This window comes from Leopardus geoffroyi, chromosome D4 (genome assembly GCF_018350155.1).
Source record: "Leopardus geoffroyi isolate Oge1 chromosome D4, O.geoffroyi_Oge1_pat1.0, whole genome shotgun sequence".
Classification (NCBI taxonomy): domain Eukaryota; kingdom Metazoa; phylum Chordata; class Mammalia; order Carnivora; family Felidae; genus Leopardus; species Leopardus geoffroyi.
In genome coordinates, this window is record NC_059342.1 from 80,868,659 (window position 1) to 80,894,935 (window position 26,277).

Sequence of the window (26,277 nt, forward strand, 5' to 3'; positions counted from 1 at the left end):
GAACCATCAGGCTAGGACCCAGGCCAAGATAGCGAGAAGAAAGCTGAGGCTTGGCCAAGGCTCTGGGCCCTTGGGAGCATCCAGCTGGTTGGGGCCGTGTGGGCCGGGCCAGATGTGGGCCCGGGAAGGCTGCTGGCCAGTCCTTGCCTGCAAGGGAGAGAGACAAAGAGCAAACTGAATGACAATCCAGGGGGCAAACACATCCCTGCCATCCAGGGAAACACCGGAGCCTCTGGGCACAGGTAAGGGGAGTCTGTTGATAAGAACAGGTGTGACCCATTTGGGGAAGTTCACTTTCAAGCAGTTCAGTGTCACCTGAGTGTCACATGTGAAACACAGCATAGCAGGAAGTGAATTTTATATATATATAAAATTGCTTATCTGAAAATTCAATTTAACTGAACATTCTGTATTTTTATTGGCTAAATCTGGCATCTCTAGCCTTGGAGGGGTGGGTGCATTTGGACTTAATTCCTAGGTAGTGGGGAGCCATCAGAGGCTCTTCAGGAGGGGATGATGTGATGAGCTTTGCCTTCTAAGGAGACTGGCAGCATGTGGCCTGAAGGGGACCAGACTGAAGGCAAGGACGCCTGCCCAGAGAGAAGCTGTGGGGATGAAGAGGGGATAGGCAGATGGGGATTTATCACAGAGGTCAAGTCAATGGGCCTTGGTGATCAACCGAGTGTGGAAATTGAGAAAATGGGGCAGTCAAAGTTGACATCCACATGTCAGGGCAACTAGACAGATGGTGGTGACCTTTCCTGGGCTGGGAACGTAGAAGGAGGGGCGCTTTTGGGAGGAGCTTTGAATGCAGGGAGCCCGAGTGGCCTGAGGGTCCTTCTAGAAGAGGTGTCCAGGAGGCCGCTGGAGTTAGGGGTCTGGAATTCAGGTAGGGGGCCGGGGCTGGAGGTTGGCATAGACCAGCTTTTGGCGTGAAACCACTGAGGCTATAGGAAGGGCGGAACATGATCAGGGAGCCTGTCCAAGGTGGGAAGAGAGGGAGACGGAGGCTGGAACCCTGGGAAATATAACAGGTCAGAGAACATGGAAAGAAGAGAAGCTGGCAACTTAGACCCAGAGGCCAAGGCCAGGGGTTGGAGAAACACAGGATGCGTCTTTAGGACACTGTGTGGCCCTCGACGTGTGATGTGCTTACCGACACGTCCAGTGTTTGGCTGCCAGTGACCTGACGAACAATGTTTCAGTGGAGTGGTGCTGGGAGAAGCCAGTGGGGAAGGTTCAGGAGAGAGTGGGAAGCCGAGGTAACTCTCCTGAACTTGGATGTGGTGGATTGGCCGCAGCCATGGGTGTCCTGTCCCCGCTCAGCCCCCCACCAAACCCACAGTGAAGGAATAAAGCAGCTCTAACCCACCTGTGATAGCAAAGAAGCCGGGACAGGAGGCACCAGCAGAAAAAAAGATTTCGACAACACGTTGGGAGATGGGAGGCTAACCGAGAAGCGGCGAGGGCGTTTGGGACTACAGTCTAAAGTGCCCGCGTGACATAGCCAGTTTGTCCTGAAGAATCCGAGAGGCCCACGTCCTGGAGGGACCAGCTGTGGTTGGAAGTCTGGACACAGAGCAGCTGTTCCCAGGTTTCATAGATGGCTGTAGCCACGGGCGCAAGAGCGTCTGTTCTTCCTGGGAGGATTTGAACCACAAAGACTCATAAGTACCAGGCACAGCAGAGAATAAGACTGAGCCCAGGGATTAAGGGGCATCCGTCCTGAACAATGAGACTTCTAGCGCTCTCCTCCTGCCGGCTCCCAGAACGCCAACCACCAGGAGTTAGTCACCATGCCTTACCCTAAGCGAGAGATGCGAAGACTGGTCTCTGAAGTGACCAAGTCCCCAGACGATGGACATCTATTCATGACAGTGTCTGGAAGCCAGGATGCCTGTAGGAGGAGGCCGATGGAAGGTCCCGGCGACAGGGCGTGGGGTCTGAGCCCGGGCAGCTGCAGCAGCAAGAGTGGGGGGAGCCTGGGGATATTTAGGAGGTAAAGTTTGCAAGGGGTTGAGAGGGTGGGATGACTGAGAGAGAGAGAGAGAGAGAGGGAGGGACATGTGAGGACAGAGGGACCATTTTCCAGCACAGAAAGCATCTTCACAGGCAGGATCCTCAGGGGAACAGCCCAAAAAAGAATTCTTCAGTGACGAGGGGTTTGTTCCCAGCCTGGGGGCAGAGGTGAGAGCAGAGGATGGAACTAAGGTGCCATGAGGGCCCCAAGGAGAACTGAACTTGGCTGAGAACCCTAGCTCCTGGAGGCTGGCTGAGAGAGGGTATCCTTCATCTTGGGGAGCCAGCAGGGGGTAGAGGGGTGGTCAGAGCCAGGAGCTGTTGGGGAGACAAGGTGGAGACATGGCCACAGAAAGTGAGGACAATGATGCCCTCCCAGGGTCATCTCGGAGGACAACTGTGCCTGAATCAGGAAGCCTCTTCTGCTGTAAATGATACAGAACCCAGACTGGCTTAAACGAAAACCGGCTCACATCATGTGTACGTCTGGCTTCAGCATAAGTGGATTCAGGACTCAAACAATATCCCCAGAGTTGTGGCCTCTATCTGCTTTACCGGAGTCGGCCCCGTTCTCCAGCTCCCTGAGGTGACCCCCAGCAGCCCCCACGACCTCAACACCAAGTCCAGGGGGAGGGACAGTGCTCTTCCCCCTTGTCTCAAACCAGCGTCCTTGGGATAGAGCCCTGTTGGTCCTGATTGTCCTGACCTAGGTCACGGGTCCATCCCTCAGCTGATCATCGTGGCCGGAATCATGGACAGCACTGATGGGTTTAGCCCAGATCGTGTGCTTCACCCCCAAGATGGGAAATGGGGTTTGTTACTATGAAACCCATCAGCTGGGGCACAAAGTCCCCCAAAGGCAAATCAGGGAACTGTCGTCCCAAGAAGACAGGATGCTAAGCGACAGAAGCAGCTGATGTCTCTATCTGTCACTGGGTCCTCATTCTGGGAACCCCCGGTCCTAGGCACTCAATACACGTTTGTGATGAATGGCTGAATGAATGGAGGGACAGACAGACAGACGGATGGATGAAGGCAGCTTTCCAGCTTCCAGAAAGAAGAAATTATTTGCCTGTCTGTATCTCCCTCTCTATTTATCCTTACACTAGCCTCGCACAAAATCATCTTGGTCTTGTGCCCTGCAGTATCCCTAGTACCCAGCGCAGGGCCTGGTGTAGAGTGAGGGCTCGGAGCACATTTGAGCAAACAAATAAACTCATCCACAGACAGAGCTCCCAGGCTGACCACTTGTCCTCTGAGCCTCGGTTTCCCCATCTGCAGCCAGTGGGTGCTGCCCTGGGCGTCGGGCGGCCACAGCAACACGCACAATGGCTCCGTGAACACGAACGCTGACTGTGGACGTCTCTAGTCCCAGCACAAGCAGCCTCTCACGTTGGTCACCAACTCTGCACGAGGATCCAGGCCTGGCGTGGAAGCAGTTAATTGCCCTCCTAAACTACAGGAAGGCTTCAGCTGCACCCCACCCCCTCTCCTGCTTGCCAGATCCAGAATCTAATTTTGCAAAGGCTGGCGGACTAATCCATTTAGCAGAAGTCATGGGGAAGGGAAGTGAAGGGTTAGCATTGGCCCCCGGAGATCAGGGTTTGGAATACGTTCAACTCCTGGCTGGAAAACTACTGGGAGATGGATCCAGCCCTACAGAAAGAAGGGCGTTGTCATGGCCAGAGCGTAACCGAGATAGAGGAGGCAGAGCTTCCTCAGAGGTGGTGAGCCTTCCACCACTGGAAGCATGCAAGCAGACCTAGGGCACACACTTAAGAGGGGACATTTAGTAAGGATTAGAATGCGTGCTTGCTTTTCTTCCTGGATTCTTGGGATTCCAATCCAGGCCACAGTGACAGGGCATCTTCTGGGTACTGGCCACTGTCCAAGGGGCCATATATACACGCTGGCTCCCTTCATTCTCCCAACAACACAGGGAGTGATCTACAGTCTCATTTTTCTGTGTTGTTGTTTTTTTTTTAAGTTTATTTATTTATTAAGCAGACTCCACACGGTCAGTGCAGAGCCTAATGTGGGGCTCGAACCCACAAACCGTGAGATCACAACCCGAGCTGAAATCAAGAGTTGGACACTTAACCGACTAACCCAGACGCCTCACAGCCCCATTTCTCCGAGTTGTCTCGGGTCACTCCTCAAAAAGTGGCCACAGTGACAGGCAGCATTGACCAGACCGGTGGCCCAGGTGCCAGGCCGAGCCCCTTACTTACACTAATTCACCGAATCATCACAACTATTGCTCTCTCCATTTTACAGGTGAGGAAACTGAGGCGTGGAGAGATTAAGTCATTTGCCCCAGGCCAGAAAGTCAGTTAGCAGCAACATCTGGATGCCAGCTCTGGTCTGGGCTCCGACCGACGCCAAAGTCCCGGTTGTAAACTCGAGTTTTCAAATTCTGTCTGTTGTTCTTTCCTTCCCCCGAGGCTCATTGCTGGGGACGCGCAGGCTGCTGGCACAGTGCCCCTCCCGCTGGCTTCCTCTTCTGGGAGAAGAACCAGAAGGACAAGGGGAAGTGGGGCAGGCTACAGCTATTCTTAGCATCTCTCTCCACCCCCTGAGTTTCACCATGGAAGGAGGGGTCTGTCCCGCAGAGAGAGGGGCTCCCAATCCCAAGGGACAAATACAGGGTGGCAGCACGGTCCTGGGTTGGTCCTTTAAGGAGCAAAGCTACCCATTCATCCAGGAGGGTCTGAACATGTGCTGAGCACCTACTGCGTTCCAGGCACTGAGCACATTCCCATCTATTCTTTCATTCTCCCCCGACATTGACTTGAAATATTTCCCTGACATAATTAGCCTGGGAGGCCCGAAGATTACCCCAGCCTGCTGGGATGCTGATACTGCTGCTTCTCAGCTCTCTTCTTCCCCAGCCCTTTCCCTCTACAGTTCCCAAGGCTTCCACTGTCAACCCTATACCTGAGGTTGCCAGGCCCTGACCCTGGTATGAAGTTTGGGAGCACCCTGGTGCCACCTTCTGGCTAGTGCCGGAAGAACAAGGAGCCAGGCCCAGGAATCCAGCAGCCCTAATGCAGGTAGGCCGTCTGCTGGTTGATTTCCTCTCCGCCTTGTTGCAGAAAAGATCTGGGGCAACTTCCAAGGATGCATAAGGCACCACCAGAGCAGAAAATAAGGGTGTGGGAAAAGAAGAAAGAAACACAAGGATGGGAACACGGAGGAGGCAGGAGTGAAGTTAAAATACAGACCATAAGGATCTACTGTTCTGGAAATAAGACACAGGCTCAGAAAATTTGGAAGGTGGCTTTTGTCATCTCCTGAAGGCACAGAGAAATGCAGGAAGCAACCACCAGCCACGGCTGAGTGATAACTCCTCTTTGTTCCCATCCCATTAGTTTACAGGTTCCTTACACCTGGGTACAGTGCATGATTTTGCGTGCACACACACACACACACACACACACACACACACCCTTCCAGAAATCCTGTTGGGTTGCACAGGGGAGAGAGACCCTTATAATGTGGATTTGAGAAGTGATTCAAGGTATACATTTTGAAAACAAGGAGAGTTACGGTACACAAAATAAGGTATTCACATGAAAAAGATCCAGGTATGCGCTTGAAAAGACAGTATTCTTGACCAAATAACAAAGGGAGAATGGTCTTCAGGGAATAAGCATTAAAGATATTTTCTGTGAGTTGAGTTTTTAACTTTTGGGATACACGGTGGGAAGCGCTTTTGCTACGAGAGGGCTGGGTTCCCCCATACTACACTCATGGAGGGCCACACCTTGGCTCTGAGCTTCCCAGCAGGTGGCACAAAAGGAAATCGCAGCCACTTAGACAACCCCAAAGTCTATGAATGAAGACAAACCAATCGCTCAGGAGAAGCATGACTTTGGTACTGAATGGGAATGAGTCGCTCTCTGGCTGGGTGAGGGGTCCCAGGGGAAGAAGACAGAGTGAAGTTGAGTGATGTTCTCTCTGACAGCTTCCCCACGAACCACCTCATGAAACGTCGTGCTCCATCCAGTCTGGGCTTTAATTGTGGCTCTGCACCTATTAGCTGAGGGACATGGGACACTTCGCTTCATCTGTCTGGATCTCAGTGTCCTCCCCTGTGACCAAGGACCAGTGGCAGGGCCAGCCTCCCAGGTTGTGCTGCCAGAGCTTCGTGAGATAAGGCACTAAGAATACTCAGCACAAGCAGGTGTGGAAAACAGTCTGGTAGTTCCTCAAAAAGGTAAGCAGAATTGCCACATGACCCAGCAATTCCACTCGTAGGGGGGCACCCCAAAGAATCGCAAAGTTCACAGTAGCATTATTCACAATAATCGGAAATAACCCAAGGGTCCCCCAGCAGATGAACGTATAGACAAAATGTGCTGTATCTATACAAGGGGGTACTGTTCCGCCTTAATTAAAATGGAATAAAATTTTGACGTGTGACAACCTGGATGAACCTTGGAGTCATCATGCCAAGTGAAATAAGCCCGACACAAAAGGACAAATACTGTATGATTCCACGTCTATGAGGTCCCTAGAATTGGCAAACTCATTGAGACAGAGAGTAGAATAGAGTTTATCAGGGGTGGAGGGGGAGAGAGAAATGGAGAGTTACATTGCGTGAGAAGAGTTTCTGTTTGAGATGATGAAAAATTCTGGAAAGGCATCGTGGTGATTGCACAACGTTGTGAATATACTTAATGCCCCTGAATTGAACACGTGCAAATGGTTAAAATGGTAAATTTATTTATTTAAAAAAAAATTTTTTTTTCAACGTTTATTTATTTTTGGGACAGAGAGAGACAGAGCATGAACGGGGGAGGGGCAGAGAGAGAGGGAGACACAGAATCGGAAACAGGCTCCAGGCTCTGAGCCATCAGCCCAGAGCCCGACGCGGGGCTCAAACTCACGGACGGCGAGATCGTGACCTGGCTGAAGTCGGACGCTTAACCGACTGCGCCACCCAGGCGCCCCTAAAATGGTAAATTTAAAACAAGTTTTAAGTGAAAAAAAATGTTATTTTATATAAAAAAAAAAAAAGAACACTTAGCACAGAGCCTGGCACATAATATACCCTCATAACCTCTGTCTCCATTCCTTATAGTTGAACCCGGAGCCAAGCCTCTTTGGCCGCTCTGGCCAGCTACCACTAGGGGGAGCACGAGCTCCTTCAAACACCTCAAGAGGCCAAAAGGGAAGAAGGGTCTAGAATCTGAGGCCCACCCAGCCAGAAAGGTGATATTTTCAAGATGGACGGGCTGAAGTGGGGGGTGGGGGGGACAGGAGCCTGACACCTGGGACAAGGCCAGCTAGCTTGAAGTCCCATCGCCGCCACTGCCTTGCAAGGCCCCTCCCCTCTGTAGGCCTCAGTTTCTCTCAGTTACATCGGTAACCTTCCATTTTCCTAGCCTATAAAATTGGAGGTGGGGTTCACAAGAGTACACCTATCAACTTTTAATGTGTGTGTGAGTCATCTGGGAATCTTTAAAAGGCAGATTCGGAATCACTGGATCTGGGGTGGGGCCTGGGAAGCTGCATTTCTAACAAGCTTGAGGGTGTGCCCAGGCTGCTGGCTCTTGAATTTATCTCTAAGACCTGTCAACTCTGATGAAAGTTCTTTGAAAGTTCTTCTTTTTTTTTTTTTTCTTAAGATTTTATTTTTAAGTAATCTCTACACCCAGCGTGGGGCTCAAACTCACAACCCCAAGACCCAGAGTTGCAAGCTCTTCCAGCTGAGCCAGCCAGCAACCCTGACTGTTTATTTGCGTTGAGCAGGTAAGATTTGCCAGTGTTCCAAGCCCTTCTGCGGGAGTGGCTGTTTATGTGTTCATTCACTCCTTCCTTCCTTCCTTCTTTCCTTCCCTCCTTTCCTTCCTTCCTTCCTTCCTTCCTTCCTTCCTTCCTTCCTTCAGCAAGCACTTTCTGGGCCCAGTCCAGCACTTGAGGAACTCATGGATGGACACAAAAACCACAGCTTACAGCCCCACGTGACCAGTGCTGGGGGAGAAGAAAGCCCAGGGTGGGGGTTGTGGGAACACCAGCAGGGCTCCTGGCCAGACATGGGTGGGGGCGGGCAGTGAAGGGGCAAGAGAACTCCAGGCAAAGGGGATGGTGGGGAAGGGAAAGGGTGTTCCAGGCAGAAGAAGTGGCATGTGCAAAGGCCCGGAGAAGAGAAAGCCAGGCTTACTGAGGTAACGTGTGCAGTGAGGGGCCGCACACAGACACACAAAGCAAACACACGAACACACAAACACGCCAGCCAGTGCACACACTGTAAGGTGCAGATGTGTGTAAAAGGCAGCAACCTAAAAAAGATGAGAATTATTTTTTTTAAGTAAGGTCTACACTCAACACGGGGACTGGACCCCAAGATCAAGAGTTGACAGTCCGCCAGGCACCCTGAGATGAGAATTCTTATTCAGGGAACCTTCATGAGCTCCAAGTGGAGTGGGTTGTTGTGGGATGGTTTCCATGGCAACTCTCTGCTTTCTTCCCCAAAGACTCTGCAAAGATGCTTCCAAGGGCTCTTTTAACTCCATGGCCAAGGCTCCCTCAGCTGGAGAGGGAGAGGGAGTCTGCTCCGTCCCCCAGCCCCCACCCTGGCTCTGAGTCTTTAGGCCCTGGAGAACTTGACCCCAATGAGTGTCTGCTCACACACAGGGCCCGCTCTTACCCCACCCTTTTCTGCTCCAGCCCCTGCCTGCTGCCCTTCACAACAGCTTTGGAAAGCAGTTCTGGTTACCCCTTTAAAGGCGGCTGAAGCTGAGAAAGAGGCAGGCATTTACTGAGGTTTGAATTCTTTCCACCTGGGGTGGGGGTGGAGAAGGAGGGTGCAGCCTACCAAGGTCAAGGTCTTGGACACCCCTTGCCTGGCCTCCACCCCAAGGCATTCGCTCATCCTTCCCATCCACCCATACCTACTGAGCATCCGCTCCATGCTTGGCCCCCTGCCAGACCCCAGGGATGCAGACCCAGGCCCACGAGCTCACAATTTAGTGGGAAGACTGATTTGGAATAAAAAAGTAAATGAACATCAAGGCCCTTTGAGTATCACGGGCATGTGGGCCCTCCCCACTTCTGGCTCCGCTGGGGAAGACGGAGAAGGCTGGGAGTCCTGAGGGAGGAGATCCGAGAACCCAGGCCTGGGAGGGACCTAAAACCCCATTGCTGGGGCACCTGGGTGGCTCAGTAGGTTGAGCGTCCGCCTTCGCCTTAGGTCATGATCTCACTGTTTGTGAGTTCGAGCCCCACATCGAGCTCGCCACGGTCAGTTCAGACCCCACTTCGGATCCTCTGTCCCCCTCTCTCTCTGCTGCTTCCCCACTCGTGCTCTTTCTCCCTCAAAAGTAAACATTAAAAAATAATCAATAAAAGCCCATTGCTCTGGAGTAAATGCTTGTGTCCCCCTTGCTCTCTCTTGGATCAGTCACTCTGGGGAAGCCAGCTCCATACTCGAGCAGCTGTGTGGAGAAGCCTGCATGATACTAAACTGAGCCCTCCTGCCAGCAGCCTGCACCAACTTGAAGGTTTCACTAATTTTTTAAAATCTCATTCTGTCAGTTACTGAAAGAAGGGTTGTGGAGGGAGTGAGCCATCACAGAAGCAAATCCTCCAGCCCCAGACTACAGCCGGGCTGAGACTTGGTTGCATAGTCAGGTGAGACCCCCATCCAGAATCCCCAGCTAAGCTGCCCCCAAATTCCTGGCCCACGGGAACAGTGGAATCCTAAGTGGCTTTTGTTGTTTTAAGTCACAAAGTTTTGGGATAATTTGTTACACAGCAACAGCACAGAAAGCTAGTAGATAGGGATTGACCGGATACACAGAGAGAAATGAAGATATTACAAAATAATGGAAGCCAGATTTCTCACCGTAGGAAAAAGGAATTTCAAATACAGAAAGGGAGAAAATTGGAGTGAACCTTGAGCTGTGGGATAGAAATTAGACCTATTGGTTGTCCATATCTATACATAGATGTTGAATAGATATACAGGTGAATGTGTGTGTGTGTGTAGGGGTGTGTATATACACATGTATAAAGACACATATTCTCCCAACTCTGTCCACTCAGAGGACCTCAGAACAGTGACACTCCAAAAGTAGTGGGCACACTTAGTGGGTTTTTAAATATCCCACTAAAAAGAATCAAGATTCCTTAGGAAAATGACTGATTTCAGGGCAGAGAAAATACAAAATGAAACTGAAACATCATACTGTACCCAAAAATAAGCAAGTGCACAAAGAATGAGGGAATGGATCAAAAGGAGCACCCCCTGGCCACATCCAAAAATATCTGAGCATCAAAATATTGACAGTAATAAGCCGATATTGGTCATATTGATAGAACCTGCTGAATAAAACAGGAATCCGAGTCTCCACTGATAGCAATAAATAAATGGAAGGTTTGATAAAGAGTTTCAAGGTAACTCCCCCACAAAATGCCCATGAATAAAAACGGGAAAAGAGTAATTTTACAGTGGGGAAGCCTAACAGACACCATCTTTAAAAAAAAAAAATTTGTAATGCTTTTATTTATTTTTGAGAGAGAGAGAGAGAGACAGAGTACTAGTGAGGGATGGGCAGAGAGACAGAAAGACACAGAATCCGAAGCAGGCTCCAGGCTCCAAGCTGTCAGCACAGAGCCCGATGTGGGGCTCGAACTCACAAACTATGAGATCATGACCTGAGCCAAAGTCGGACGCTCCGCTGACTGAGCCACCCAGGTACCCCCTAGCAGACACCATCTTAATCAACCTATGAGAAATGAGACAAACAAGAATCCTGAGCCACCTGATAGGATGCAGTAAAAGGAATGAAGTATCACCCCATAATGTTCCTGTAGGTATTTGAAGTTTTTACTAATTTTTTATCTGCCTGTGCTATCAAATACTGAAACAGGGATTGTGGATTTGTCCACTTCTCCTTTCAGTTTTCTTGAATTTTGCTTTATATATTTTGAGGCTACCTTATTAGTTGCATACAAGTTTAGAATTTTTGTATCTGCTTGATAAATTAGACCTTCTTTTCCCCATTGTGAATAGCTCTTTTAATCTTTAGCATTGCTTTTTTTCACTGTAAACTCTACTTTTGCTGATATTAAGGTAACTACACCAGTTTACTTTTGGTATTGTATGTTATAACTTTCCATCCTTCTACACTCTTCATTTCTATATTCTTATATTGGACATGTCTATTTTATAAGCAGCATATGATTGAATTTTATTCACTTTTTATCCAATGTGTTCATGCTCATCTTTCAACTGAAGTATTTAATCTGCTTACATTTAATGTAATAGCTGACATATTTGGCTTTTGGTTGCCCATCTTCCGGTTTGTTTTCTGTTTGTTACTTTTCCCTTTTTCTTGCTTTCTCTTGCCAACCTGAAACTATATACTCAGCAAAAAAAATACCCTTTGAAAATGAAAGTGAGACAGAGGTAGTCCAGGCAAATAAAAACTGTAATAATTCGTCGCAAGCTCACCCCCTAATTCCTAAAAGGAATTAGGAAAAGATGGTTTTCAGGCGGGAGAAAATGGATCCCAGATGAAAACTTGGAGATGCAGGAAGAAATGAAGGCCAAAGGAGAGAGAAAATATGTGGTTAATCTAAACAAATATTGTCTGTATAAAACAATAATAATATCCTCTTGTGGAGTTTGAATATATAAAGAATTAAAATACCAGATGGCACCAGATGACGGTAGCATATAAGTCAGGAGGGGGTAAATGGAGTTTTAAGTGGCCTAAGTTTCCTGCATTTTCCCGCAAGTGGTAAGAGTACTAATTTGTACTCGACTTTAATAAGTCAAAGATACGTATTGTCCTCTCTAGGGTAAGCACTAAGAGAATGGAAAGCTAATAAAGAGATAACACGTATTAATAAAAAAAAACACACCAAATCCATCCAGAGTTAGGTGAGAAAGGAGAGAAAAATCTGTTTTTAACTGAAAAATAAAGTAACATACACAGGAAAATCCAGAGGTCATAAAAATGTTCTTAAATTGGGTGGGGGCACAGTGTTCACTTCAACCTGATTCACGTCCTTTACATATATTAGGTAAATATTTTTTTTGTCTCTACGGTTAATACAAATAAAGTTGAAAAACAAAGCAACTGTCAGAACACGAGGCACGTATGATACGATCTCATTTGTACATGTATACATAGAAAACAGAAAGGAAACAGAAAGCAGGTAGGATGAACAGAAATCTATACGTGTATTTTTCCTGTAGAGGAAAATCTCGAAGCTTGTTGGCCAAAATGCAATCAGCGAGGGTCTGTAGGGGCGGGGGCTTGAACGCTGCCTTATATACAATCTATGGAATTTGCACATATTTTTTTTTCAGTAAGCATATATTACTTAAATAATTACAAACAGTCTGAAAATATATTTCCGTTCTGAAAGATAAGTTTTAAAAAATGTAATGAGACTAGGAGCCGCCGTGCCTTGCAGCCTGGAAAGGCCAGTTACAATGCTGGTTTCCGTCCCTGGCCCGGCGGTTAGGACCTGGAGTTGAGTGACCGGCCTTCTGTCGTGACCCGCGTCACCCACACGGTGGCGCTGCGGGGCAGGCTCAGCGGCTCCCGGCAGGGGCGGGGGTGGTGATGGGAGGGAGTGGGGTGATGTCGCGGTGGGGAGGGGGCGGCGCATCTTCATGAACAGATTTATTTCTTCAGCATCCCGCCGACAGCCTTACCAGGTGGCATCCGGAGCGCACGCAACAAGTCACTCGTCCCCGTAGGTGGCTCAGGAGCATTCCAGCGCCAGCTGCCAGGCCATTATCCACGCCGCGGTGCCGCCCAAGCCACCTCGCCGCGCGTGTTAAATGCCCTCGCGTATCCCAGTGACAAGACTGGGTTCCCAGAGCATGCCTGTGGGGCCCTCACAGGGCTTGTTAAATCGTTGTTGGGGCCTATCTCCAGAGGCAGTGAGTTCTAGGCCCCTGGAGGTGTGCAAGCCATACTGACCCATCTCCCCTGTCAAGGGAGCTAGGAGAGGGTGGAGGGGATCTTGCCTTGGATGAGACGACCCTGGGTCTCTCTGAGCTCAGATTGGGTGTCTCAGATCTCTGTCTCTGAATTCTCCCACGTGTAAATCTGAGCATGTCAGCGCCTGCTTAAGACACTCCATGGCTCCCCATTGCCCTCAGGAGAAAGTCCCAGCTCCTAAGCCTGACTCCGGAGGTTCTTTACCACCACCATATCCCTCAAACCCCCACCACCTGGAGGTGCCCCGTGCTCCACTACCCTCAATCTTTTCACTCCCTCCCCCCCTGGCATGCTCTCTCACCTCTGAGCCTTCAGCGTGCTGTTCCCCTTCACTCAAATACTTTTCCACCCCCATTTCGTCTTGTCTAACTCTGACTCATCATCCTCTGGACCTCCTCCTAGAAGCCCCTCAGATCCCAAATGGCCCCCCAGGCTTCTCTCTCCAAACACTACACTTGACTCTAATTATACATCTATTGTTTGCCTCCCCTAGTGGATGGTGAGCCCCTTGAAGGCAGAAGGCTGTCTACCTAGGTCATCATTGCTCTCCCAAGGTCAGGACGGCATCTGCGAGGTGCTCCATGAATCACTGCTCCTTGAATGTTCGTGAGCACGCATGGAATGGTGGGCGCCCCTTCCTTTGGAGGTGCCTGAGAGTGTGGCAAAGGCACTCTGTGGGCTGTGGATGGGACGGAGATGGGAGGGACGGGCACGGTGACGACAGCCCATTTAGGGGAACCACTGGGTTTTGGGCTCCTGCTGCCTGGCAAGACAGACCGCAATGGCCAGAGGCTGCCAGCGCCCCTCCCCAGCCCGCAGCGGGTAGCTGGCCACAGGCTGGCCTCCAGCTGCACCAGAGAAGGAGGTGGGTGAGTGGCTCAGCTCCACCCAGCTCTCCCAGCATCCCCCCTGCACATGCGGTCCCTCCCAGACCCCGAGGTCCGGCCCACGTGCCACACTGATGTCGGAATCCCCCCTGACCGCCCTCAGCGCCCTAAACTCATCTGAATTCATCATCCTTCTCCAGATCGCTTCTCCTGCTGCTTCCTCACTCCCCCAGCCGCGTCCCCACCACTCACCCATCCCGAAAGCCTGGTCTCTAATCAAGGACCCCACCAGCTGCTTTGCTGATCTCTCCAGGGTCCTGCGAGGACAGCACTCCCTCCCCATCTGGCCCTCACCCCTCCCACACTCGCGTTACAGCCAGACTTTCTTACTTTAGTTCCCCAAATAAGCTGACTACTCTCTCCCCTTGACCTTGTGCTGACTCCTCAGCCTGGACATCCGCTTTCTCCCTGGCAAACGTGTCTGTGTCCCTCAGGTTCCTGCCGAGGCACCCCTTCCTCCAGGAAGCCCTCCCAGATCCAGTTCCCTTCCTTAGGGCTCCCACGGTTACCTGGGCTTTCCTGTCTCTGCCCGGGGCCGCACTGTGTCGCCAAACCTGGCGGTCAGTGTCGTGTCCCCGTCCCACTTGGCTGTTCAGCGCCACCTGAAAAAGCTGGTCCTCCTTGCGGAAATCTCTTCTTCCCTTGGCTCCCGGGTCCCCACTCTGTGGGCCCTCATCCTGCTCCCTGGCTGCCCCTTCTCAGTTCTCCTGACAAACTCTTCCTCACCTCCTTGCCTGCCGCTGTTGGCACGCCCACGACTGGGTGCCCGGCCCCCCTCTGTTCTCCACCTCCTCTCTCCTCTGACCTGCTCCTCACCTCTGCACTCCTCGCCTCCAGCTTAGCGAGTTCGGTCCAGCTCCCTATTCAGACTCCCTTCCTGCAGCCCATACCTCTTCTATAGGCCCCGTTCCCCCATCCGGGAAGCCCTAAACCTTGCCGGCACACTTCCCTCTTCTTACCACCCCACATCCGGTCCACGAGGAAGGCTCACAGCTGCCTTCCAGACATACCTGAGTCCTCCCCTCTCACCACCGCCGCCCCACCATCTGGTCCAGTATCTCTTGTTGGGTCAAGTTCAGTGGCCTCCTGACCCATCTCCCCACCTTGGCTCCGGCCCCTTATGATCTATTCCCAACCCAGACGCCAACCTGTAAGTCAGGTCACCCCCCCCCCCCCCCATCCCGGAACTTCTACAGGCCCCTTTGTCACTCAGAGTCACAGCCAAACCCTTCCTTGCCAAGAACTTTGGGAGATAACCTGCTCTTCCCCCACCTCAGTGCTGTTCCCTGAACATCCCCGCCTCTGGGCCTTCACACTGGCTGTTCCCTCTGCCTTTGATACTCCCTGCTGCCATATCTGCACAGCTCCTCCTTCATTGCTGTCAGATCTCTGCTCAACAGGCAGACTGACTCCCAGGAATTCCTAGCCCCTTCCCTCTGCCTTATCACCACCCAGCATATCATAGGTGTTCATTATGTCTCCTCCACTAGAACGTAAATCCGGGGGACAGGGATATGTTTCTCTTGTGTTCCTTGCTATAGTCTCAGTATCTGGCACGCAGACACTCTCCTTCTCTAGACGGTGAAGACTAAAAAGGTAGGGATATGGTTGCATTCACCACCACCACCGGAGTACTCAAGCCACCATTAGTGTTCAACAAACACTGAATGAGTGGATATGTGGATGGATGGATGGATGGATGGATAGAGGGAGGGAGAGAAGGAGGGAGGGTGGGAAGGAGGGATGCATAGGTGAATGGGGAGGTGGATGGGTGGGTGGATGGAGGGAGGGAGAGAAGGATGGATCAGTGGATGGGTGGATGGGAGGGTGAAGGGATAGATGGATAAGTGGGTGGATGGGTGGGTGGATGGAGGGAGGGAGGGAGAGAGGTATGGATGGATGGATGAGTAGGTAGAAGGGTAGAGGGATGGGTAGATGGGTGAAGGGGTAGGTGGAGGGAGGGAGGGATGGATGGATGGATGGACAGACGAGTAGGTGAATGGATAGATGGATGGGTGGGTGGATGGAGGGAGGGAGAGAGGGATGGATGGATGGATGGATGGATGGATGGATAGGTAGATGGGTAGAGGGGTGGGAGGGTGGGTGGATGGGAGGGTGAAGGGATAGATGGACAAGTGGGTGGATGGGTGGGTGGAGGGAGGGATGGATGGATGGATAGATAGGTAGATGAGTAGAGGGGTGGGTGGGTGGGTGGATGGGAAGATGGAAGGATAGAGGGACAGGTAGGTGGGTGGGTGGGTGGATATGTGGATAGGTAGACGGGGGGGATGGATCAAGGTGCTGACAGGCAGGTGTTGTCTCGGGCCCGACTCTGCAAGAGGAGGCAGGTCTGTCCACCTGGAGCCCGGAGTCCTTTAGGAGCGCTTGAGATTCTGAGGTTGCAGATCCTGACTGGCCCCTCACGGACTCCCCAGGCTCCAGAGGATTTGCAATGCTTATTCCCAGCAGCAAGGAGAAAGTGCTCCAGGATGCCATACCGATGCACATTGTGAGTACTCGTGCCTTTTGAGCCAGCGCTTCTGCTGCTGAGAATCTCTGCAACAGGGATGCTAGCACTGGTGTGCAGAGATGGGTATGGGTGCCGAGAGGGTAACGGCGGACCAGCCTGCTCGCCCCTCAGTGGAGCATGGCCCACCACACCGTGCTCGGTGGCCAGGACAAGAGTCAAAGAGGATGCATCCATGTGCTGAGAAAGGAACGTGTGGAGTTGAGTTGCTAAGTGACAAGGAACAATCATATAAAACGAGCTGTGTGTGATATGGGTAAACGCTCCGTGTGTGTGTGTGTGTGTGTGTGTGTGTCCATGTGTATGAGTGCATAGGAAAGAGGCTGGGCTCACACTCACCCACCTCCTAACCACCGGGCACACAGTGGAATTGGAAGGGAAATTTCCTGGTTAGTCTCTATACTTTATCAACTTTTCTGTTAACGATTGTCCTGTTGTACATTTCAGCACTTGATCCTAACATACATTTTTCTGGCTTCTGATGGCTCGATGGCAGTCGGGTTGGGTGGGAAGGTGGGTGGGTGGGTTAGTGGCGAGTTCACCCAGGGCGGTGGGTGTGGGATCCGTAACCAAGCTCTGACCAAACCAACCTCGAAAGCCTCACCCTGGCATTCAAGGCTCACCTCCACCCAACTTTTGAGCACAGTCTCCCAGTATTCCCAAACACGTATAGCACGGGGTCAGCAAAGTACTCGGCCCGTCGCTTGTTTTTGTATAGCCTGTGGGCTAAGAATGCTTTTCACATTTTTAAGTGGTTGGGGAATAATCAAAAGAAGAATAATATTTTATGACACAAGAAAATTACGTGACATCCACATTTCATTGTCAACAAAGTTTTGTTGGAACACAGCCACACTTACTCATTTATATGTCATGTATGGCTGCTTCTGAGCTCTGGCAGTGGAGCTGAGAAAAATACAACAGAGACTGTCTGGCCTGCAAAACCCCAAATATTTACTCTCTGGCCCTTTGCAGAGAAGGTTTGCTGATGCCTGATATCTTCCATCCCAAGCAAATCAGTCAGCTGTGTGGCCCCACTACTTGGCTTTTGTTCTTGGATCCATATGCCCTGTACGTTCTCTCTCTCTGCCACCTCCCCGTGTCTTCCCGCTGGAAAACTAGCCATCCTGAAAGATCGTTTCAAACCCGCCTGTGACGAGGATCTGCTGATCCCCCCTTCTGGCTGATGCCCAGGTAGGTCTCTCTACCCTCCCACCCCTAGGGGATCCTCACGGACAGGGACTGATTCATTCCTGGGTCTCCAGCGCTTGACATAGTCTCTGGTTAAAGTTTGCTGAATTGCACGGACTGCTGTCATTGCTGTGTGGGTAAAATGCTTCCAGGCTTCTTGGGGTTTTTTTTCCCTGACTCACCACAAAACCTGAAAACTAGCCAGGAAGCATGGGGTTGGGAGTGGGGGGTGAGGGTCAGGTGGAGTGCAGAGAGCTGAGCTCATGGTGGGGGGGGGGCATTTCTGATGATCCTAGGGGCTTCCCCCAGGGCAGAATCACTGCACGTGACCATGGAGGGCAGAGTAGGACCAGGAGGACACAGCATGATTCCGCTGAGTGGGGACCTCACTTTGGAGTCAGTTGGAGTCAGCCTGGTGGAGAGTGAGTTCCCCATGCTGGGAGGTAAGCAAGCCGAGGTTGGATCAAGAATATTATGGAGGAGACTCCTGTCCTCTCGGGATGCTGTACTGGATGAGCCTCCGACCTGGGGCTCTTGGGGGCCTGGGGTTCTCTCAGGGCAATGACCAGGCGCTTCAGTGCCAGGCACGATCTGGGGGTTTTGGGAGAAGAGAGCACTATCCTTGCCGGCCGCTGAAGAACCCCCTCGCTTCCTGCCCGCCCGTGTCTCACCCTGCTGCCCGCCGGCTGTGTGTGCCAGCATCTCCAGGGCTTTCCGGACGGAACCTGAGGCCTGAGGCAGGGCCCTGGGACCCAGCAGCCGGGAGCCCCACAGTTCTCCACGGAGCCCCACAGTTCGTCACAAAATCAATGACTTCACGGAGCTTCGGGGAACTCTGGCCACCATCCCCCGTGCTCTCCGCCCTGGAAACCCCCAACTCCGGGCATGTGTTTAGAGCTTGCCTTCTTCCGGGAAAGCTTTGAGGTTCTTTAATGATAATTCAGCCTCACATTTGTGCAGCATGAAAAACCCACAGCACACTGTGGTCGAGAGTCCGGCCTCAGAGCCTGCTGTGACCACCGGGGGCAAGTTGCTTAACCTTCCCAACAGGGCCACAAAGGACTCAGGTTTCTAATCCGGCTCCAGATTTGGGGCCTTGCTGCTACCACTTCTTGGCTGTGTGAGCTTGGTGAACATTTTGGGCTCCCCCCAGGACGTGCTCAGGGTTCTCTAAGAGCACACGGAAACTCACAAGGGCCCCGTGGACACGGGGAGCTGCCGTCCTCAGGAAGAGACCAGCCCCTCCTCGCCCTGTGGAGCTGATGACAGGGCCAGCCTGTAATGCGCCCTCCTCCCTGCTGGCTGCCTCATGACTTGTGAAAAGATGCCAGCCCTCAGTTTTGGGGCCTTTAAATGAGCCACAAAAGCAGAACCACCCCTTTCCTTAAGCACAGGAGATGGTCAAGGGCGGTTGCTTGGACGTAATGTGGAGCCACCAAAGGCTGGCCCTGCCCCATCTCCGAGCCTCCCTGCCACCCCCACCCAGTCACACCCCAGGAGGCACCACTTGGGTGCTACAGGGGGGCCGTTGGGGCCTTCCTACTGAGCAGACACGCCCTCAAGCCTCAGTTCTGCCACTGCTCTGAGACGTGGTGTCGCCTCTCAGTGTTCCCATCTGTGAAATGGGACTCAGAAAACCTTTCTTGGGAAGTTGATGAGGGAGATGCGTGGAGAATGCCAGGCTCAAAGTACGTGCCTTCCCCCCGCCCCAGTAGAAAACCCTCTGTTTTCCCTCCTGGTGCCCAGCCTTTTAAGGGGAAGGGAGGACTAGTCCAACCAGATAAGCGTTAAGATACTGGGAGACACACACGTTGGGAGACACAGGCTCTGGTCCTCGGTGAGAGCTCCCTGATCGTTCGCTCCTAAATCAAGACAGGAGGCAGTGGCGAAAAATAACAATTATAGCTAATGCTTAGTTCTTCCACAAATATTTCATTCCACGCATAGTTATTGGGGGTCCACTGCACTGGGCACTGTTCCGGGTGCTGGGGGTACGGCATGGAGGTTGCCAGGAAGCCAGGGCAGAAGACAATACACAAATAAATATATAATATAATGTCACACGGTATGCTAAGGGCCAGGAAGAAAACTCAGGTGTGGGGGAGGGCAGGGGTGCATATAGAGTGATGAGGAGGGGGCGGGGCAGGATATCTTAGAGAAGGCGGTCAGGGAGTCGGCATTTGACCAGAGACCTTAATAAAGAAGGGGTGAGGCTCTAGGGGAATCTCGGTCTGGGCAGAGGAAATGGCCTAGGTCTAGGCCTCCTGGTGACACAGCCATAGAGGTCTCTTACAAAAGGCAGTCCAGTGGGGCTGTGGGGGAGGGAGAGAGGGAGGGAGGGGTCTGGGAGGAGGGAGGGGAAAGGGAGAGGGGGAAGGAGGGGAGAAAGCGGAGGGAGAGAGGAGAGGAGGAGGGAAGAGTGTTGTAAGTTCCATCTGCATTAACTCGGTTCTCCTGCCAGCCCTCTGGGGACCTGGGACCGTCCTTATCCTACAATTACAGATGAGGAAACAAAAGCACTGAGAAGTGGAGTCACTTGCTGGTAAATGGGGAGCTGGGATTTGGACCCGCTCAGCTTAGCTGTCCTCGCCCGAGAAACCCAGCCAGGATGCTCCAGGACGGACCCCTGGCCTCCATCTGTTTGTGTTCTAGAAACGGGCTATTCTGGGTCAGCTCAGAGACCCAGGAGGAGCTGGACGCTGTGGGCTCCCCACGGGCTCCATTTAGGCTTTAACAGCAGGATTCAGCTAGAAAATCAGAACGCAGGACAGAAAAGAACTTGAAAGCCCTCCTGGCCCAGAATGTTGGATATGCCATGCAGTCGTGTTGCCTGCCCTTACCCCTTGCATCTGCCTTGGCGAACTCCTCTTCATCCCTCACCGTCCAGTTGGGCTGGCCCCTCCTCTGCAAAGGCTTTCCTGATTCTGCTGACCAGATGGCTCCTTGTACGTACACTCTTCCAGCTTTCAGATCCCTGGGTTTCAATTCTTCTTGTAGGCTTCTGGCTCCCCGGCTCAGTCCAGCCTAGGGTGTGGCCGGGGCAGAGGGAGTGAATGGGGCAGATATAGGATCATCCCCATGCCAGCCTGCTGGCCTCACCCTCCCCAGCAGGGAAGGCAATGAACAAGCTGACCACCAGGTGCCCAGCGTCGGGCTCCCCTTCCTCCGGCCCCTGCTTGGTGACGTCCCTCCTCGGAGCCAGAACTTGGGGCCAGCTGCCATCAGCGACTACTTGGTTCCCTTTCGCTACACAGAGTGACAGGTCACGTCTGGAGCCAGGGGGTTCCCGCTGCCGCCGGACCCGGGCCGCGCAAGGGGCTGGCGCACTGGGCTGTGTCCGGAGCCCTAGCTCCCGGGTCTGGCCCCACTGGCCCCACTGCCCCGCCCAGCTCCACCCAGGGCCTCCGGGACATCTCCATGTGTCTGTGTCAATTTCCCACCACACAGTTCCACATCTCCATCCTCAAACCCTCTCCTCCCGGGCCTCCCCCCGGCTCCCTGAACAATCCTCAAGTCTCAGAGTCCTCCTGGACTGTCTCTTGTCCCTTCCTCTGTGTCTGATTGTCCAGCAGCACCCAGGGCCCTACACATATCCTGAGTGCATCTGTCCTTCTTCGTCCCCTCTGTCTCCCTGCATCCACTCTGGCCCTCCTTGGGCCACTTTGCTCACAGCAGCCTTTCATGTCACTGTCCCGCTTCAGCCCGCTGTGGCTCCCACACTCCCCTGGCCACAAGGCCCTCCATGAAGTGGCCTCTGTAGCCTTTCTCTTGCCTCGGACTCTTCCCCTGCCTGTCCACCCAGACCCAGCCACGCTGGCCGTTGCTCTGCCCCTTCGGCTTGCCACGATCACTCCCACCTCAGGGTCTTTTCAGTAGCTTTGCCCCCTGCTAGTTGCTTTCCCCCCCACTAACATGCTGGTCAGGTCCCTGCTCAGAGGTCACCCCCTCAGCGGCGTCTCCCCGGCCACCTGGCTGCACGCCTTGCAGTGCTCTGTCCTGCTCTGTCACGTGGCCTTGCTTAGCTCTCTGATGAGCACTCCTCTCTGACATTGTAATGTATCTCCCCCGGCTGCAAGAGCAGGGACGAGGCCACCCCAGCCCCCGACATAGAGCCGGGCACGCAATCGGCACCCCAGAACTGTGGGCGGACTGAGTCAAAGAACCAGATGGAGTTCGAGTGCCCTCTGTCGCCACTCTAGGAGTGCCCAAATGCTGGCACTTTTTGACCTGGACATTTCACGTCTGGGATTTTACCCTAGGGAGGTCGTGAGACAGATGTGCACAGAGCATGTTCTAGATACTCCTCCCAGTGTTGTCTGTCACATCCTGAATGACTGGCGACAACCTAGGTGTCCATCAGGAGGGCAGTGGCTCAAAGCAGGCAAATGGGGTCCAAACAGGAGGAGACGGATCCGTTTGCATTGTTGTGTCCCCACGGGAAGGACATGGAGCCCTGGGCTCGTGACACGTTTGCTGTAAAGGAATCCCTGAGCTCAGAGCTCTGGTTACACCAAAACATATCTGATTCATCAAAACAGAGAAATGGATTGGAAAGGTGGGAGCCGCCCATCTAACCCAACTCTGATCCTGACCCATGAGAAAGCACGTGCCAGGGAGGGAAGTGCCTGCCGCTGCCCGGGGAGGGCCCGGCCTCCCTGTAATTAAGGCAGCAGGAGGTTGGAAGCCTGGATCATCGCTGGCAGCCACGGTTGGAACGGAGGGGGAAAGGGTGACCCGGAGGCTGGGCCGTGACCACGTCAGCAGCCACTAGCTGGGCGACACAAGGCGGCTGCGAGGGGCCCACGGGGTTACCTTCCTCCCTGCCACCCCTTGCCCGGCCCCTCCTGCCAGCCTCCCAGCTTGTCCCTGTCCCCCGGCTCCTTCCTCTTGATGTCCCCTCTGCCTCAGCACCAGTGCCGTGTCTCCAAAAAGCTGGTCACCAAGGCACATCTTCTCACGTTCTCACAGTGCTGTGGGGCAGAAAGCCTTCCCTTCCTCCCTTCTTTCCTTCCTTCCTACCTTTCTTTCGTGTATGAGAACGTTCTCCTGCTCTAAGTGCAGAGCATTATGAAGACTGGGAAGGGGCAGCTGGAGGGACTACCCAGCATTCCGTGGAAAGGAGGCCGCTCTCTAGAATGCCTTCTGAGGCTGCCCGATGCCAGCTGAACGGAGCCGACGCTCCGAGGCTGTCATGACCTGTTCTCACTCCAGCCCCCACCAGCCCATCTCCCCGACATTCTCCCAGACTCGTCATTCCCATCGCATGCTGCCTTCCTGCCTCCATCCCCTCTGCCTGGGATGCCCTCACCTTCCCCTGCTCAGCCCCTCTGTCCAGTTCACATGCCTCCTCACCCAGGCAGCCTTCCCTGATTGGGCCAAAATGGCACACTTCTCCCGCAAGCCTATGGCCTTGGTCTGTATTCTGGGTCTAACGCAGATCAAATGAATTACTCCCCCGGCCCCCCAGCACCAAGGCTGTAACCTCTCTGGGGTCCAGGCCTGCCCTGGAGGCCACCCACAGCCTCGGACAAGTCACTTGCCCCGTCTAAGCTGCACCGTCCTGTAAAGCCAGAGTTTCTGCCAGAGGGATCACGGAGTGGTGTGTGAGACGATGCAGGTAAATGCCCAGAACAGAGTTCCACTCTGGTGGCTGCTCCGAGTGGGGTGCCTGGCATTCCAGCTGGTCCTGCTGTGACAGGGGCCGGGGAGGCCTTTCTATAGGACAGCCTGGGATGTGTCGCTCCCACGGACCATCCTCAGGGGCAGGCCTGAGAGCGTCCTTGTGAGGCCCTGCCTGACCCTCTCCTGACTCCCCGCCGTCTGCCCTACCTCTCCTTCGGCCACTGCTGAAGTTCAACCACCCGGAACTCACGCGGGGGCACTAAACACGCCACGAACCCTCTCGGCTCAAGGTTTCTGCACAGGCCGCTCCCTCCACCTGGCATACGTTTCCCTCGTTCCCGCCTTCACCTGACCGATTCCTATCGTCCTCAGACGCCCATTCCTCCGGGAAGCCTGCCCTGACTACCTCCCACAGGCAGGTGAGGCACCCCCATTGCATGTTTCTGCGGCACTTCCCCCCGCCCCCCCCACCGCTTTGCAATGCCCCGCTGACCCGTGAGCTCCATGAGGTGAGACCCTGCACCTTGTTCCCCGCTGGAAACCCGGCTCCAGGCACGGTGTCTGGCGTGGAGTAGATGCTCAGGAAAAAGTTAATGACTAACTGAATGGATGGATGAGTCAATTCTGCACCCCCCACACTGCAGGAAATGTCTGTGGAACAGATTTGAGTGGGAGGTTCCAGCAGGGCCTGGGAGAAGCCCCTGGGGTTTGGGCGCTGGTCGGTGAACACAGGAGACCCACCATCCATCCCCGCCCACGGGTGGGTCAGCCTGCCCCCCCCCCCGGCCCCGCCACAGACCCTGCCCCCCCCCCCCCGCCCCCTCCGAGCCAGCTTCCAGATGCTAAGCCCCAGCTCAGCCTTACCTCTTAGCTTTTCCGTCTGCACAGCCGGGCCAGATCCCCGCAGCCAGCGTCGCCGGCAGCCAGGCCAATCTTCCCGGCGTCTTCCTATTTTAGACATCTCGCTGCCTCGGTCCCTTCTAATGTTTCCAGCCTGGCTGCGGGGGGAGGAAAAAGAGGTTACTGCTACTTTAAATGTACTGTATGAAGGCGAGGGCTGGAGAGGGGCCTGCTTGCAGGAATACCCAGTCATCTAGTTGGAAAAACCGCCAGATGGAATACAAAAGGAGAAACCCAGACGCTCATGGAGACAGCCTTGGTTCATAAATCAGGTGGGGCCAGGGGCTGGGGGCCCATTCGCCATGGAGCCCGATTCCCTCCTGGACCAAGACGACTCCTACGGTAAGAAGGCTCTGGCCCCTGCAAAGTGGTAGAGTTGGGGATTCAACAGAGCTGCTTGGCACTTTTCTCTGCTTGCTGCAGGAATCCGAGTTGATGGGGGGAGGCTGTCAGGCGGCTGGGCACTGTCTGCTCTTGGGGCCTGGGGGTGGGCACGGGTGCCCGGGGTTAGGGGGGCACAGGGCTGGAGGGTTCCCCGGGGCAGAGCCACGGGCAGCCCCTCAGATCTGGACATTAGCAGGGTCAGGGGAGGGAGAGGGACTTTGGGCTGCTTCTGTTGTGCTCTTGGCTGAGAAGGAAAGGAAGGAAGTTTGCAGCCCCCCTGCCTGTCTGCCTCGCTCCTGTCCCCAAGCCTGCCGGGTGCTGTGGGGAATTTAATTAGTGAGATCCTGCAGATAAATATAGATGGACCAGGCATTAGGAACGCACCCTGTAATTAAAGCTAGGCTGAAAGCGCGCCCCGCTTTACAGGGCCCCAGGGGCTACCACCAGGGAGCTGCCTTTGCCCCTGCTGCAGCCTCCGGGTGCCCGGAAACCCTGGGCAGGTTGTTGAGGGGCAGTTGCCAGAGACGGGGGCCCTTGCTGAGAGCCTAGGAGGACTTGTAGGAATGGCTTGGCCGGGACAGGTTCTGCAGGCTTGGAGCCCCGGTGGGGGGGGGGGGCACAGGCAACTGAATCCCCTATTGCTCAGCCCGGCCAGGCTGCTGTACCCTCGGCTGGCACGCCAGTGTGCTTTGGCTGTCTCTGGGCAACGTGCACATGAGGAAAGCAGGAGGGCAGGGGTGCCTGAGGGACCGTGGCAGGGTGTGGGGCGGGGGGGGGGGGGGGGGGCGGCGGCGCAGCAGGTTTTAGGGTTCAGCTGGGAGAGGCCCTGTGGGCCTAAAGGGGGTGCAGTGGAGAAGTGGCCTCACCCCAGCTTGGATCAGCCTTTTGGGGTCCCGGGTCCCCCCGGGACCACAGTTCCTGCTGTGAAAACCGAGTTCTCCCTCTGGACCCCACTCCCACCCCCACCCCCGCCCCAGCCAGGCCTGGCCTCCAACACACACTCAAGGCCAAATTTCCTTCTTCCTGCAGGAGCTCAGCTCTTTCCAGGGAGAGGGGCCCTTGGCCATGTTCGGAGCTGCAATCCTCCGGGGAGCTTGGCAAGGCCCAGCCCCCTGGCACATTTGGGCAGTCAGGTGGCCAGTGGACGCATGCTGGGTGACCCCAATGTGCCAAGCTCTGTGTCAGGCTCAGGGGTTCGGAAATGAAGGGCTCAGGCTTAAGGAATAGTTTGTGCTTAGTGAACGGAGGGAGGAAAGAGGTGGGGGAGGGAGGGAGGGAAGCAGAGAGGCCTCTGTCCTGGATGAGCTCCCAGCCTCGAATGGGAGACAGACGAATGATATGAGGCTGGGTTCAGTGATGAGCGCCCCAGGGAAGGTTGGGGAGCAGGCAGTCTGAGACACGTGACAGGCCTACCAGCCCCCAGAGGTGCTCACCTGAAGCTTGGGTACGGCGATGCCTGGATGTTACTCCACGGAGGGCACAGACCTTTCTCTGGGGGATCAACCCATGGCCAAGCAAGACTCCAAATGCCCCAGGACTCTATCTCCCTACCTGGAACTCTTGGCCCCGACGTGCTGTTTTCCTGGGTTTGCTAGCAGCAGCCTCCGGGCAGGGCAAGGCTGGTACCCTGGGAACGGAGACTGCTCGCCCCCTGCTTGAAGGTCCCCGTGCATAGTCAGCACGTGGTGTTCACCTGTTGTGGGAGCCTGTGGCCTTCTGAAGCTGGTCAGGCAGTAAGGCACCTAGGAGCCGAGAAGAAGAAGAAAGGGACAGAGGG

The 26,277-nt window shown here is 53.8% G+C and overlaps 2 protein-coding genes across 6 annotated transcripts in view; one reads left to right on the forward strand and one right to left on the reverse strand.

The window, feature by feature from the left end:
* Positions 1–19,506: 19,506 nt before the first annotated feature.
* Positions 19,507–26,244, reverse strand: LOC123593297. 5 transcript variants are annotated; one of them, XM_045468962.1, is made up of 5 exons: positions 26,052–26,244; positions 24,081–24,214; positions 23,710–23,777; positions 20,435–20,618; positions 19,507–19,937 (listed from the first exon to the last, which is right to left on the reverse strand). In XM_045468962.1, exons 1-5 carry the CDS (start codon positions 26,171–26,173, stop codon positions 19,810–19,812), a joined length of 636 nt encoding a protein of 211 aa, XP_045324918.1. In that variant the 5' UTR covers positions 26,174–26,244; the 3' UTR covers positions 19,507–19,809. The 5 variants fall into 5 exon arrangements, with proteins under 5 accessions (XP_045324918.1, XP_045324917.1, XP_045324921.1 ...); XM_045468961.1 differs by having other exon boundaries at positions 23,710–23,867; XM_045468965.1 differs by having other exon boundaries at positions 19,507–20,084; positions 23,710–23,867.
* The window catches only part of LOC123593296 (DAB2 interacting protein), a 188,576-nt gene continuing 186,656 nt past the window's right edge, over positions 24,358–26,277 (forward strand). Inside the window, exon 1 of the mRNA XM_045468950.1 lies at positions 24,358–24,458. Coding sequence (XP_045324906.1) covers positions 24,419–24,458 — 40 coding nt within the window. The 5' untranslated portion in view covers positions 24,358–24,418. The remainder of the gene's footprint in view (positions 24,459–26,277) is intronic.